Source organism: Anser anser (genome assembly GCF_964211835.1).
Source record: "Anser anser genome assembly, contig: HAP1_SCAFFOLD_197, whole genome shotgun sequence".
Lineage (NCBI taxonomy): Eukaryota > Metazoa > Chordata > Aves > Anseriformes > Anatidae > Anser > Anser anser.
Window position 1 is genome coordinate 136,013 of NW_028153644.1, and position 13,885 is coordinate 149,897.

General features: G+C 48.8%; 1 protein-coding gene and 1 pseudogene across 7 annotated transcripts in view; one reads left to right on the forward strand and one right to left on the reverse strand.

Annotated features, from left to right (window-relative positions):
• Positions 1-2,228, forward strand: part of LOC310891706 (adhesion G-protein coupled receptor V1-like) — a 72,941-nt pseudogene extending 70,713 nt beyond the window's left edge. The window contains exons 45-48 of the transcript in view: positions 196-303; positions 790-1,042; positions 1,671-1,793; positions 2,002-2,228. The product of the transcript in view is annotated as an adhesion G-protein coupled receptor V1-like (transcript). The remainder of the gene's footprint in view (positions 1-195; positions 304-789; positions 1,043-1,670; positions 1,794-2,001) is intronic.
• Positions 2,229-2,621: 393 nt separating this feature from the next.
• LOC310891705 (small nuclear ribonucleoprotein E-like) lies at positions 2,622-13,837 on the reverse strand. 6 transcript variants are annotated; one of them, XM_083853948.1, is made up of 11 exons: positions 13,697-13,837; positions 12,935-13,098; positions 10,364-12,016; positions 9,633-9,695; positions 9,272-9,432; positions 5,483-5,557; positions 5,111-5,176; positions 4,602-4,673; positions 4,231-4,302; positions 3,770-3,871; positions 2,622-2,795 (listed from the first exon to the last, which is right to left on the reverse strand). In XM_083853948.1, the coding sequence occupies exons 7-11, from the start codon at positions 5,124-5,126 to the stop codon at positions 2,629-2,631; spliced, it is 429 nt and encodes a 142-aa protein (XP_083710074.1). In that variant the 5' UTR covers positions 5,127-5,176; positions 5,483-5,557; positions 9,272-9,432; positions 9,633-9,695; positions 10,364-12,016; positions 12,935-13,098; positions 13,697-13,837; the 3' UTR covers positions 2,622-2,628. The 6 variants fall into 6 exon arrangements, 5 of the variants coding, with proteins under 5 accessions (XP_083710074.1, XP_083710078.1, XP_083710075.1 ...); XR_014577688.1 differs by lacking the exons at positions 2,622-2,795; positions 3,770-3,871; positions 5,483-5,557 and having other exon boundaries at positions 3,886-4,302; positions 9,301-9,432; positions 11,881-12,016; XM_083853952.1 differs by lacking the exons at positions 2,622-2,795; positions 3,770-3,871; positions 5,483-5,557 and having other exon boundaries at positions 3,892-4,673; positions 9,301-9,432; positions 11,881-12,016.
• Between the last annotated feature and the right edge of the window lie 48 nt (positions 13,838-13,885).

A 13,885-nucleotide genomic window follows, 5' to 3' on the forward strand; every position in this document is an offset into this window, starting at 1 on the left:
TTAGTTGCTTATATATATATATATATATATAAAATATAAAGTTTTAAAAGCTATTTCATGTATAGTTTTATACATAATTTTGGAATTCTTAACATTCTATGCGTACTTTTTCTCACTATATACAATGTAATATAAAATGTATTTGTTTATATACATATGTAGATAAACATAGTCACCCTCATATTTCCCTTGCAGATACAGACTCTTTCTGTTCTGGATACCAGACGTGTGAAACATTTTGCAGTGGAGGAAGAAGACTATTTGATTATTGTGAGTCACACAAACAGTTCCAGTTCCATCCAGGTTTGAATATTCTTCAGTCTTCTCTGGCTTTAATGTGGGTAGTTTGCTTATTTCTGAAAGGATAATGAAAGGAAGTAAATCTATAAGCATGTATTTCTGACATATTATTTTTGTTTCTATTGGAAATTTATAACAGTTAAAATTCCAGACTTGTTTGGATGTATAAATACTCTCTACCTGAGTGTATAATTTACATCTGGTTTGTTTTTATTGCTACTGTTATTTCAGTTTTGAAATGTAGCATGTAAACAAAGAAGTAGCTTCTGAATATAAACCTGTTCCTCTGAAGAGCAGGCACAGCTTCTTGCAGTAGGGTTAATTACCAATTACTTACCAGTGGGCTTCTACTTTAAAGTACAGTCCACCTAAGAATATAGGAATTCAGTTCACCATAAATCTTCCCATTTTTTTTGGCATGTCATTTAGTTTTAGTTCTCTCGGTGCTAATTATGAATATATAAAGAAAAGATTTTTGTATTTCCACAGGTTTTCCAGTGGAATAAAGACATATTTGTTCTGCATCATCAGCTTCCACTTTATGGAGTTGTGGACATAGCCCTGTTTCCTAGAGGAGGCTTTACGTACCTGTTAGTTTCTTTGTCAAATACCAGCCAAAACATTCTCTTGTATCAGTGGTTGAACAACGAGTTTAGGAAGCTTCATCAAGTACCAGCAAAGGAAATAAAACATATGGAGTCCTGGATTTCTGGATCTGATGTCTTTGTAATTATTGCAAAAGGTATTTAGCAGAAAACAAAGAATGAGTTTGCTGAGTATACAATGGCTTGTTTGATAGCAAAGGCCTTTGTGGTAAAGGAGTTTAGAAAGCTATTGGAATCACTGCGGGGGTGACGGTACTCAATAAGCATTTAACCCTAGTAAGTATTTTATGAAAGTAATCTCTACTTTTTCTCTCAGAAAATAAAAGCCTTGTGCTTGTTCTCAAATACTTACAAAACAAATGAAATGCTTTCCCAGTAACAATGGGAAATAATAACTCTATTTAATCTACCTGCTTATCACACTCTTTCTAAGCTTTTCTGAGCTTTGTGCCACACACAGATCACTAGTCAGCAAAGTATACGTGTATTTTATTACAAGGTTGACATTTTATATGTCATTTTGTCTCTATGGCTACTAAAAAGTTTTTGTTGCAGTCCACAGGTTTCTTTGCAATTAGATGTTGTCTAATGTCAGTCTTAATGTTCTTGCATCGAAGTTATGCACCAAATAATAAGGAAAATAATACAATCAGTGTCACTTCATAATTAAAGCTGCCAGACTCTGGCTTTTGAATGGCCACCAGTGTGTGATTTAACTAAAAGGCAGCAAAATAATGTGAGTTTTGTCATTTTGTTCCTTGGTAGACTCTGGAAATTCTTCTGAAATTTTTGTCTGGGAGACAGGGCAGTCTACTTTTTGACACTTCCAATCTCTTCCAGTCCATGATGTAAGAAATATCCATGTCTTCATGCCTCCTTCAGGTTTAGGTAAGACTTAAATGAGATTTTTTTTTTTTCAAATCCTAGTATATAATGCTGGAATTTCAGAAATGCATGTCTTTATTTTTTCATATGTATTTATCAGACCTTAAAAGTCAGTGTAATCAGTGTTCTGCAAAGTGCACTTCTGGCATTAAGACAGTAACTTTTAAATATATGACTAAAAAAATATTCTCTTCCTCTTTGCTCCATGTAGTCCATGTCCTCCTAGCTGGTAAGGATATAACAACACTGTATGCTTGGAACTCTGAAGCGAACCAATTCTCTATAATGCTGGAAGCCCCATATGCAGATCATATCACTTCAGTTACTGCAAGGTCTCTGAACATCAGCAAGAGCTTGATTGCTTTGTCCGTTAACTCCAGCTCACAGATCTATGAACTGACCACTATTTCCAACCAGTCAGATTTTATACCTAGGTAGGCTTTTTTGTTTATATAACTTGTCTGAGACACCTTGCGTTTCTTTTTCTGTGATACTCATTTGTGATAGCGGAGACTGTTATGTTTCGTTGTATGGTGGCCTATTTCATTAGTGCTTGTTGTGGTTTAACCCAGCCGGCAGCTAAACACCACACAGCCGTTCGCTCACCCTCCCCCCTCCCTCCGTGGGATGGGGGAGAGAAACGGGAAAGTGAAGCCTGTGAGTTGAGATAGAGACAGTTTATTAAGACAGGAAAAAAATAACAATAATAATACTGATAATAGTATTAATAATAATAATGTGTACGAAACAAGTGATGCACAATGCAATTGCTCACCACCCGCTGACCGATGCCCAGCCTATCCCCGAACAGCCGGCCCCCCACCCCGACCAGCCACCCCTATATATTGTTTAGCATGACGTCAGATGGTATGGAATACCCCTTTGGCCAGTTTGGGTCAGCTGTCCTGGGTCTGTCCCCTCCCAGCTCCTGCTGCACCCCCAGCCTGCTCGCTGGCAGGACAGAGCGAGAAGCCGAAAAGTCCTTGGCCTGGTGTAAACACTGCTCTGCAACAATTAAAACATCAGCATGTTATCAGCGCTCTTCTCATCCTAATCCAAAACATAGCACCCTACCAGCTACTATGAGCTACTTAACTCTGTCCTAACTGGAACCAGGACACAACATGTCATTCACAAAGAAAAATCTAAGTGTTCGACTCCTGGCAGTCTACCAGCACAGACAGCAAAATCTGGCCTGCTGCGAGACCAGGAGATTGCAGGAGATCTTCTTGTTCACATCGCACATAGTGCATTTTTGGCACACTGCAAGATGTTGCTCAATTCGTGCCTTCAAAGAGGACAGAAAAAAGCTGCATCCAGTTCAGAGGCAGGAACAGCCCTTCTGAGAAGCATGTCCATCCCATCATGCTGACTCCATCCCATGGGAAGGGCAAGAGTCACACACATCAGGCTGAGCCGCAAGCTCTTGAACCATGTTGTGGGCACAGTCGTGGGCATCAGGGAAGAGCCCACAGTCCCCAAACAAGAGGAGAAGCACAGCCAAGTCATTTGAAACCCAACTAGAATTGGACAGCTAAATCAGCTGAAACTGAGGTAAGCGCCAAGGGTGCTTTTCCCCTGCAGTGACATGTGTCTCCCGGCAAATGAGACAGCAAGGACTGCTTGGGCTGTGCCTCCTGCCTTGAACTCGCCCAGCTGCAAGCAGCGCTGTGCGGGAGCTGAACACAAGTTCAGCAGAAGCCCTTTGCTGCTGGCTGGATACCAATGTTTGCACGGAACAGCTCGGACCACTTATGGTAGTGCTGGGCTAGCAGCTGCCCCTGGGACACGGCGTGACCCACAAGCGGCAGCAGAGGCTCTCGGCCTTCTCTGAGGCTCACCAGTGCCTGCCAGGTGTGAAATTGAGTGTCTCCGCTCTGATCCATCCCTTCCTGCTGTGCAGGTTACGGTGTGTCCACACATGGATTTAGAACCTCAGCTTCCCAAGTCTTATGGCGGACAGAGTGAAATATACCCACCAGGTGCTGCCTCCTCTAACTCCTTTATGATCTCCTCTATGATGTCAGGGGATGTTGGGGAAGATTTTCTTATTTCAGCATTGTCCTTCGCTGTTAGAGGACCTGAACAGAAAGTAGGAAGTTAACTTTGGCACCAGTGCAATTTGGAGGACCAGGGCTTCGTTTGTGAAGTCAGTGAAATGACTACCCACCCCTGGGATACCAGCTGGGCTCCAGCGCAGGAAGCAGCCGAGGGTCTGGCAAAGCCCTCCCTGGGGACACTTCTGCAACCAAAGCCCCGTGAGAAGTTTCTGTCCCAGCGCCATCTACATCAATAGCTCAGTAGGAGAGCATACCAGGGCTCGTGCCTTGACAGGGCACGCACACGTGCCGGTCTATACCCTCCCACCTGCAGAGATGCCTGGCTGACGTTTGGGCTTTGAGCTGGCAGCTCTCAAAGGAAGTCAAAAGCCACAACTTACCCAGGCCATCTCCCAGAGCTTCAGTCCTGGAACCCATCTGGGAGCCTGGATCACCTTCGCCTTCGGTCCCATCTGTAAACACAAGTGGAGTCCCTCCTGTGAACTACGCCAACATACTCCTTCTGACCAGAGTGACAGAGAATGCGGTTCAAAGAGGGGACTGCTCCACGGCACTCGTCTCTCCCTGCCACTCCAGAGCATCTTGCAAACAGTTGCTGGGTGCCTGCAGTGGCACCGTGCTGGTACAAACTAAGCGTGCGTGGAGCTGCCCGGAGAAGGGCCCTCCCCGTGCCCACCCCAGGTCTCAACTCAAGCGCAAGGTGCCTGCTGGCTCTGCAGCACCTAGATGCTCCTGCCTTCCGCTGACTTACCTGGCAGATTAACCTGAGGCTCGTGGTCCACATCAGGCTGAGGTGTCGAGTAGCCAGAGCCTACGAGAACTGCTGCAATCAAGCACAGAAGAGAAACATTCCCCGTGCATGGTGTGATCTACCTCTTCCTTAGTGACCTGCAGCGACTGGAGGGGGCTCAGGCAAGGATGTGGGACCCAGACACGAGCCAGGATTTCCAAAGCCGCAAAGGGGCCTGCTGAGCTGGAGGCTCCCTCTTGGCCTCTTCCCAAATCCTCTCTCCAGGCTGTGCGCAACACCCCGCAGGGACCACGCCGCCAAAGATGTGGCCCCTCAGGTGTTTCTTACGGGAAGATCTCTGCTGGACACAAAGGAAGACCCCACTGCAGGGGGAGCGTGCAGACCCCGGGAAAAATGATCATCCATGTTTGTCATGGAGAAGCCCCCTGGCCAGTGAGCAGCTGAACCCTTGCTGAGCTAGCTCAACAAACCCTTAACAAACAGCAAGGAAATGAACACGGACAACTTACCACCTGTGGGACCCATACTGGCAGGCTCAGGAGCAGGATTCCATGGAGGCACTTGACCAGTACTGCCTGTGGGCACAAGTGGGATCAGACACAGGTGAGGGGAGCTTCCATTGCCTCTTGGGGCCTGCCTCTTCCTCAGTGACCGGGAGGCACTGGCTGGGGCTCAGGTAATGACATGGCCCAAGCAGGAAGAAAAGCCTGGGTTCTTCCCTCTCTGTGGAGAGGGGCAGGGGTGGCATCTCTCCAAGTGAAGAAATATTCAGGGCTCATTTGTGCAAGCCCCCTCACGGCACAAACGCACTTGGAAGACCCTGAATAAACTATTACAGCCCATTAGCCATCTTCCTTCAAGGAAGCACACTCGCAACGTACCTCGGGGATCCTCCTGAGGCTCCAAACCATGATCCAGCTGAGAAGCTGGATATGGAGAAGCAACACCGTCATCATCTAAAATCAAGCAGAGATGAGAGACGTTGCCATGGCATGCTGTGCTCTCCCTCTTCCCCAGCACCCTGCAGTGACTGAGGGGGCTGAGGCAATGTCACGGGACAAAGATGCAGGTGGAAATTTCCCAAGAGGGGCCAGCGGCCTCAGCCCCACAGGGGCTCAGACCCGGGCTTCTCGGCCCCAGCGCCGCTCCCGGCCCCCCCGGCAGGAAACAACCCCGCAGCAGCCACGGCCCCACCGTGCCACCCTGCGGGGCTTCTGCCTCCTGCCTGCCCCCTGCCCGCGGTGCCCGCCGGGCCCTGCTGCCATCCCGTCCCCGTCCCCTCCATCCATACGCGCAGCACCATGCCGCCCAGGGTTTGGTGTTGGCCCCGGCCCTGCCCACCCACCTGCTCCCGGTGGTCGCCATGGCGCAGCCTGGGCACCCCGGGCACACAGGGCCACCAGCAGGAGGAAGAGGACGCAGGCAGGGGCCGTGGCTCCCCACACTCGCACCATGCTTCCACCACCGCCGCTGCAGCTGGTGCTGCTGTCAGGACCGGTGCGGAGCAATGCCTGTCAGTCCCAGCAGTCCCCAGATGAGCATCTGCCTTGCCACCCTTTAATGTTGGTGTTGGGTTTTGTTTTTGTTTTGAAACATATGATGCAGGTTATGGTAAACCTTCAGGTAAACCACAGATCAATAGGGAAGAAGTCCCACACGAGGGAAGGCCGTGCTTTTCTTCCAGGCAATGGCGCATGCTTTCATGCTGCATTCGACAAAGAAGCTCTCTCCATTTTGCGCAGTGGCAACAGGCACGACTGCAACACACGCACGTGTAGGCAGCACCTGCAGGTCCCAAACCCTTAACCAATTTTTAGATAGCACCAATTTTTTATGTAGTGGCTTTCCCTTCATCCATAACCCCTTTTTTCCTTTCTTTATATCGGGTGGCTCTCCTCCATTGCTCTCTCGGTCATTTTCCTCCCCAGTGTCTGAGCAGGCACTGGGAATCGTTTCCAGAGGAAGGGTACTGCTGAAGCTACAACATTTACTCTCGGGAAAAAGAGAGTATGTAAAAGAATACATACTTCCTTTCTTTTTTCCTTTTTTTTTTAAAAAAAACATCTCTGAAATCAACGCTGCGGCCTGGCAGCAAATAACTATGGGAGTAATGATGATTCCTCATCCTCACTGTAACGTTGTAGTTAATCTCATAAAGAAGCAATTTCCCCAGGCAGTGGCCATTTGAGATGGGAAGGGGCAGTAAGAGGAAGTTTTCCTTAGACTAGCTCTTCCCCCAGAACACCTCGCCATCCAGCAACAAATTCAGTTCACCTGCTCCGCCTGATCAGTCAAACGCGCGTCCGACTCCAGCAGTGGTTCTGACGTGGTTCGAGAATCACCTATCCACAGAATATCTCGGGTTTGTACACTCAAATAACGCAGTCTTTTCCAAATAAGGCCCAGAGCTCACACTCCGAGTGCAGCCTAACAGCACCAGAGGGCCGGTAGGCTAAACATTCCCATCCTGGCAACAGTACCGACCCGGGCAACAGTAAGCATCCCTTCTGCACTTTCCTCGTGAACATCAGCATAAGGAAACAGAGACCTCCTCGATCCAAGGTTTAAGAAACAAACACAACGGTCACCCAAGCAGGTTGTTTCCAGCAAACTAACGGAGAAATTAAGGTGACAACCGGGTGCATCCAGAGTTAGTCAGATCCTGAGGGCAGCTCCTTTGGGAAACGGAGGAGCAGCGCGCCAGATGACGGCTACCTTACAGCACACCCCTCAGAGGCACTGCTACGAAAGGAAGGCAGAAGGTTGGAACTCAATAACTCGCAAGGCGCCCGTTAAGGGGGAAGCTTTAATTTCCTCAGCAGAACCTCCTCCCTGAAGGCCGCCCAGGGACTCTTTGCTTCCCTCGGGAGACGGCAGGGACGGGGCAGGGCGGTGGGACGGACGGCCCAAAAGGCCTGAGGAAGGGCTGAGGAGCGGGAGGGAAGGGCAGGGCGAGGGCAAGGGCAAGGGCGGCCCTGGGCCTGACAGGGCACCTTGGGCCTAAGCCCGGGCAGCAGCTCCCCGTCTCACAGGGCCCGGGGGGGGCTGCCTGTAACAGGAGATGCGGGCAGGTAAATTTTACAAGCACTGCATCACAAATACCCTGCAACACCTGAACTACTCACTGGGACAGCCTCCTTCCTCGCCTCCTGAAAGCTCCAGCTGGCAAACCAAGGACAAAATGAAAGGCGGATGTGGAGGACCTCGTAAGATACTATTTTGTTCCCTGTGTGCCCACTGCTGGTGACACGTAATGCCTCCTGTTCCCAAACCACATCGGCACGTTACATCTTTACTACATGCTGAAAGGAACTCAGCAACTTGAACACAACTTAGAATTCCCCATCCCGGCAGCAGGCTGTACAGCTGAAGCTGCTTTAGCCAATAAAGTGTGTCATGCTGCCCCTCAAAGGTTTCTTCCTGGGAACGTCTGCTGTGACACTCCTGACGTATTACTTCTCGGAATGGCAGAACTGCGCTGGGTAGGCCCCACAGCAAGACTCGTATTTCTGTCCTTCCCTTTCAGGAAAGGATCTCCCACCTTGAATTTACTAATTTTCATGATGGTGATACACAAATTGAAGTTTTGAAAAACTGAATGTTGATTAACAGATTTCTAGCACAGCCTGTGCATCAAAATTCATTTCTCTCCATTCAGGTAATCTTAGTTTCTGAGTTACAGTTACAGTCAATTTTTTTTTTTTTTTGTGCTCAGAAAAACGAGGGGACTGGTTGTCCCAAGTCAGCCAGGGAACTGATCTTTGGTCGATGCACCAAGCAACTCAGCTCTCTTGGGGAAACTTAAATAGAACAGACAGATCTCCAGACGGATAAAAAAAATAAATCAAGTGATAAAAACCCAACCGACACATCTGATACCCCAGCTTATTGAACAGCACAAGGGTTTAATCTACAGGCTCTGTCCAAAGCAGCAAGAAGTGACAGATTTAATCCAAACCAGTTGCCCGCTCTCACTCTCTGATCTGGAGACGTTATTGGACAGGCATGCGTAGCAGTAACACTTGTAAACGCTGGGTTACTGCACCACAGCCCCAAATCCCTCACGGGCCCACTAAGATACTTTTACTGATTGATCCACAATAAACACTCCCAAAAAGATTCTCAACAAGTTAAACCCCGTTTAGAAAGAATCTGAGGAACCTGTCACTGCAGCAACAAAGGGCTGCAATTGTATGCAAAATCTCCAACACCCTCCTTAGCACCCTGCTAGCTCAAGGACCGTGTGGGGCTTCCGTGCCCTGAACGAGTCCACCCTGGCCGCATAATGCAGATGTAATGTTCGAGAAAGCACATACCGTTAGCGAAACTTATCAGATCCACAGCAAAAAGAAAAGGAAGTCCACAAAGGAAGGACTTTTGACCTCAGCATGCAACCCCAGTTACAAATAACTTCCTATCTACCAGCGGGCCGCGTTCCCCTGGCACTCAGTCACTCCGCAGCACGGCAGCCACCTTTGTTCTAAGGATGGCAAATTCTAGTTAGAAACGCTCTGTAGAAGAGTGATGTTGTCCCCTTTTAACATGAGCCGGCCTGCAGCACAGAGAAGGGAAAGAGGGGATTAGAGAGAGCCCAGAACCTGAGAATAATCTCGCGTTTTCAGAAAGTATTTCCTGTGGTTGAGCAGGGTTTTGCCCATCACGGTTGGTACCTCTCAGTGCTGCTACCTAGAAGGCTCACCCAGGCAGGTTTCAGACCGCGCGTCGCTCGGGTTGCACAGACACACGACACACCCAGCTGTTTCCTTGATTTTGTCTTGGAGTGAATCTCCTCTGCGTCGTCCAGCACCAAATTCATGTACTCGTCAAAGCCCTAGAAATCAGCAACAGTGGCAATTAGTTCAGCAACAACACAAACCATCGTCAGCTTTGCTGACCCAGGCTGGACAATGAAGACTAATTGTTAGCGATTTTTTTTTTCCCTTGTGCTAGCTTCTCTTGACAAGAAAAAATAGGATTGTGAATGAGGGAAAACAAACTAACGACGTAACGCGGGGTCGTGCTGATACTCACGATGATGCAGCCTTCTATCCACATGTTCACTTGCTCGGAAAGCCACACCTGGATCCTCGACCTCTGCAGAATGAAGGAGGAGAGTAAATAGGCACACAAACACCGCGAGTAGTTCTGTTCTCTCTCATGTGTTCAGAAATACCCGCTAACCATAGCCGCTAGAGCTCCCAAACACTCCAAGGAGCAACTCTCAGGGGCACTTTCAATTAACAGTCTGACATTTTAGAGTGTTATAGGACCGGGTGAATACTACACGTTTGCTGAAGAACACGTTTCCAGTCACAAGGGAACACTCCTGCACGCCCGGCTGCACGATCCCACTCCCGTTAACACGAGGGGGCAACGCCGCGCTGCGCAGCAGCTCCTTGTACCCACCAGCACGCCGCACAGCTCTCCATTCCCCACAAACCTGCCCCGAGCAACCGGTGAGAGCCGAAAACTCAGCGAGGGGGATCCCCGGACCCTCCCCGCTCCCCCCACCCCTCCCCCAAATCCCCATCCCCATCCCCTCCCCGTCCTCTCCCTGCGCTACTCACGCTCTGCAGGTAGCAGAAGATGAGGTTCTGCGGCGCTGCGTGAAGGGCTCAGCACGGGGACAAGAGCTCCAGGCCCGGAACAAGGCCTCAAGGCCCGGGCCGAGACCCCTGAGGCCCGGGCCGCCCCCCACCCGCTCCCCCGTCGCCCCCCGGCCGCAGGAAGGCTACGATGGGCTGCACCATCACCGTCTGCACCTTCTGGCCCTGCCCGCGCTACGCCGCGGCTACCGCCGCCTCGCTGCTCCCGCCGCCCCTGCTCTGCCGCCGCCGGAAGCCGCTGAGGCCGGGCGGGAGCGCGCAAGGGACGCTGAGATTCTGGCGGACCGCGGGGGGCCGCTCTAGCAGGCCGGGAGGACCGCGTCTCTATGGTCGCAGGCAGGTGGTCTCCCAGACACCATAAAGACACATGTAGCCAGTGTCCAAGACCACATACAAACCGTCTGTGCTACGAATGCTGCCCTGGATGCCACACAGCTGGCGGATCTTGTTGGCCAGAGCTTTGTGGCTACCTCCACATACAGATTTAGTTTGGGATCCTCTCCTCAGATCGCTTCAGGGTAGGTACCTGACAGCTTTGGCCAATGTTCTCGGGTACGTAACCTGAAGGGGTCTGCGGACCGAATCCACAAGCCCCTCTCTCTCTGGAAGAGGCCCAAAAAGAGGGCTCTACATCCTGCTTCCAGACTGGTCTTTCTCAGAGCATTAATGACTTCCAAACAGGTTAAAATAAGCAGTAGAAATCACACTTTCTGCATCAGCTTTCAGCGTAAAGTCACTTTGCTCTATCAAGTAAGATCTAATTAAAACAGATCAGAGAAACACAACTCCTTCAAGCACCCCCCCATTCATTTCTGCAAGCCTCATTGAAACAAAGGGGAGGAGAAGCAGGTCATTCATTCAGGTTTTATTTAAGGTTTCAGTTTTGCTTTCTAAATGGCTGAGCTGACCCCAACAAACCGGGCGCTACCGGAGAGTTACACCAAGGCAGTACAAAGAAAGAGAAACACGTTTTCCAGCTGATTTTAAAACAGAAAAGGCCCTTGCAATTTCCCAGCAGGACAAGACACACAGACACCTGGCAGCAGGTCAGATTAGCTCCAGCTCACTTAGCATGGGTTGTTCCTCAAAGACATAAGCCTCAGACCTCACTCTGAGCACCCCTTCATTGCACAGGAGCCCCCCGCTCCTTTCTGCTCCCAAACAGGATGCCTCAATCCAGCGCAGGCTGCTCCAGCACCCTCCAAATTCCCTCAGCAGGTGGGAAACTGAGCTTTTACCTTTTGCTTCCACCTACCCCAGCACCCATCTTCTTCCTCAGAGCAACACCATCCTCTGTTGCCCTCCCACCCCTTTCCTGGGGGCATCCATTTCGGCTGCAAGTTTCCATCCAGCCCCCGCCGGCATCGCTGTTCTGCCACCACCAGCGGCAGCTCCCTGCTTCTCCAAGACCCCAGCCTTGATTCTGAGGGCTGTCATTAGCAGCAAACCATGAGATCCGCCCTAGGACATTATCTTTACGCTCAATCCAGTGTGTTTACAACCCCAAAATACATCCACATGTTCTCTATTACTGTCAAAATAAGCCATTGAAAAGTCTCCGTATTTTATGCTAGGGAGACAAACAGATTCAGCCTTCACCTTTGACAGCTCCCATACGAAAGATGCTGGGGAATCTGTAAGCTCGTAATTAAGAAAGGCGTTCAGATACGTACCATTCTTCTTGGCCACAGAGGAAAATTTTTAAGTCAGACACTTGTGCTAACAGCTCTCTGTAGTGACCAGAAAGTGCTGGAAGAGGCTATCCAAAAGCTGCCACCAGTGCTGAAGCTGGGCGATGCCCAGATGAACCTAAGAGTAGAGAAAAGGATCCATCTCTCAGAAAAAAATATATACCTCATTCTCCTAAGCTAACTAAATTTTATTTATGTTTTTAAGATTTCTGAGAACGTGAAAACATGATGTGTCTGTTAACTTGGAATTGGGGCTAGGTACAAAGTAGCAAGTCAAACTCTTTCGCATCATAGGCAGGTAAAAAATAAAATAAAACCGATGACATGTCTACAGTCACTGTAGATATATTAAATAGGTATATTAAAATGTAGGTATATTATTAAATAGGTATATTAAATATGTAGGTATATTAAAATATATTTTAAAATGCTACCAAATCAGTTCTTTAGTTGGAAGTTGTGTTCAAATCCCAGCAGAAAAGATGTTCTCAGAAAAAAAAAAGGAATTATTATGTCAGACACTTGTGCTAACAGCTCTCTGTAGTGACCAGAAAGTGCTGTAAAAGGCTATGCAGCAGCTGCCACCAGTGCTGGAGCTGAGCGATGCCCAGATGAACCTAAGAGTAGAGAAAAGGATCTATCTCTGGACAAAAAAATGTATCTCATTCTCCTAAACTAACTACATTCTTTTATTTATCTTTTTATTTAAGATTTCTGAGACCATGAAAACACAATGCGTCTGTTAACTTGGAACTGGGGCTAGGCACACAGTAGCAAGTCAACTTCTTTCGCATCGCAGGATGGTAAAATAAAAACAGGAGAAGGTGACAGGGCTACAGCCGCTGTCTTACAGCTTCCCAGTGCACAGCTCTCAGTCCTTACCAAACCAGTAAGGACCAATTCACAGTTGAAGTCAATGAGACAGAAGCACATCATGAGCTTAAGGATATGGAGAAATAGTCACTCCTGCAGATTGCTTTCCAATAGGCAACAGAGAATCCAGGAGAGTAACTTAAACACAAGTCACCCTTTTTACCATTTTTCCTCCTGCAGAAAAATAAGCTGACGGATTTGCTCGCAGGTAGGGCACATCTGCATTACCACTCCCATCTCAAAGCGGTGCCAAGGATGGAGCGCGAAGGGAAGGCGAAGGGAAGTCAGCAACACTCAGTACATTCATGGATCAGGTTTAATCCTGTGCTGTCAAAAAAAGGCAATTGATGGGTCAGTAAGACCAGAGCCACATTAGATTTTAGACCTAGTGAGATCTAGCCCATCATTCCTTCCCATCTACCCCACGCATGGCATTTGAGACTTGCACAGAAAATAAAACCAAACTCCTCACCAAAGAGAATTATCCGAGGGTAGTGGCCTTCCCTTTCCCGATCTCCACCCCAGCCCCGAGCAGAGGAGCTCATCAAGAGATCAGGTTCCCCCCAGGGCTGGCAGCTTTGCTGCTCTGCCCAAGGAACTCATCTTGCGAGGGGAAACTCTCCATATTACATGAAGATGAAGAATGTACACAAGGGGAGGAAGGCAGAAGATTTGGCAATGGACTTCAGACGTTACAGCCTCACGTCAGACAGTGGCCACCCTGTAGCCTGAAGGATGGGAGAAGACACCAAAAAAGACAAATATATGTATATGTTTCAATCACAAGCCCAGGGCAGGGAGGAAAGGACTGATCCAGCAGCAGGTCTCAGCAAGAAGCAGGAATGAGTTTCTGTGCAACACAAGTGCTTTGGGGAGAGGAGAACTGGATTAAACTCACCCTGGAAATGACCAAAGCGATACGTACAGAGAAAGCAAGATCTTTTATCCGTTCCCTCTGTGTGCAGTTACTCCTCTTCAGAGCCACTCGCTATCCCACAGGACCACAGAAGCTTGTATCACTTAATGCATCACTTGTAAGCACCCAGTGACGATAACATGAAAACCCATCCCATCCGACAGAATCGTCTGGTGACAGTGAATTCTCCAACCCTCC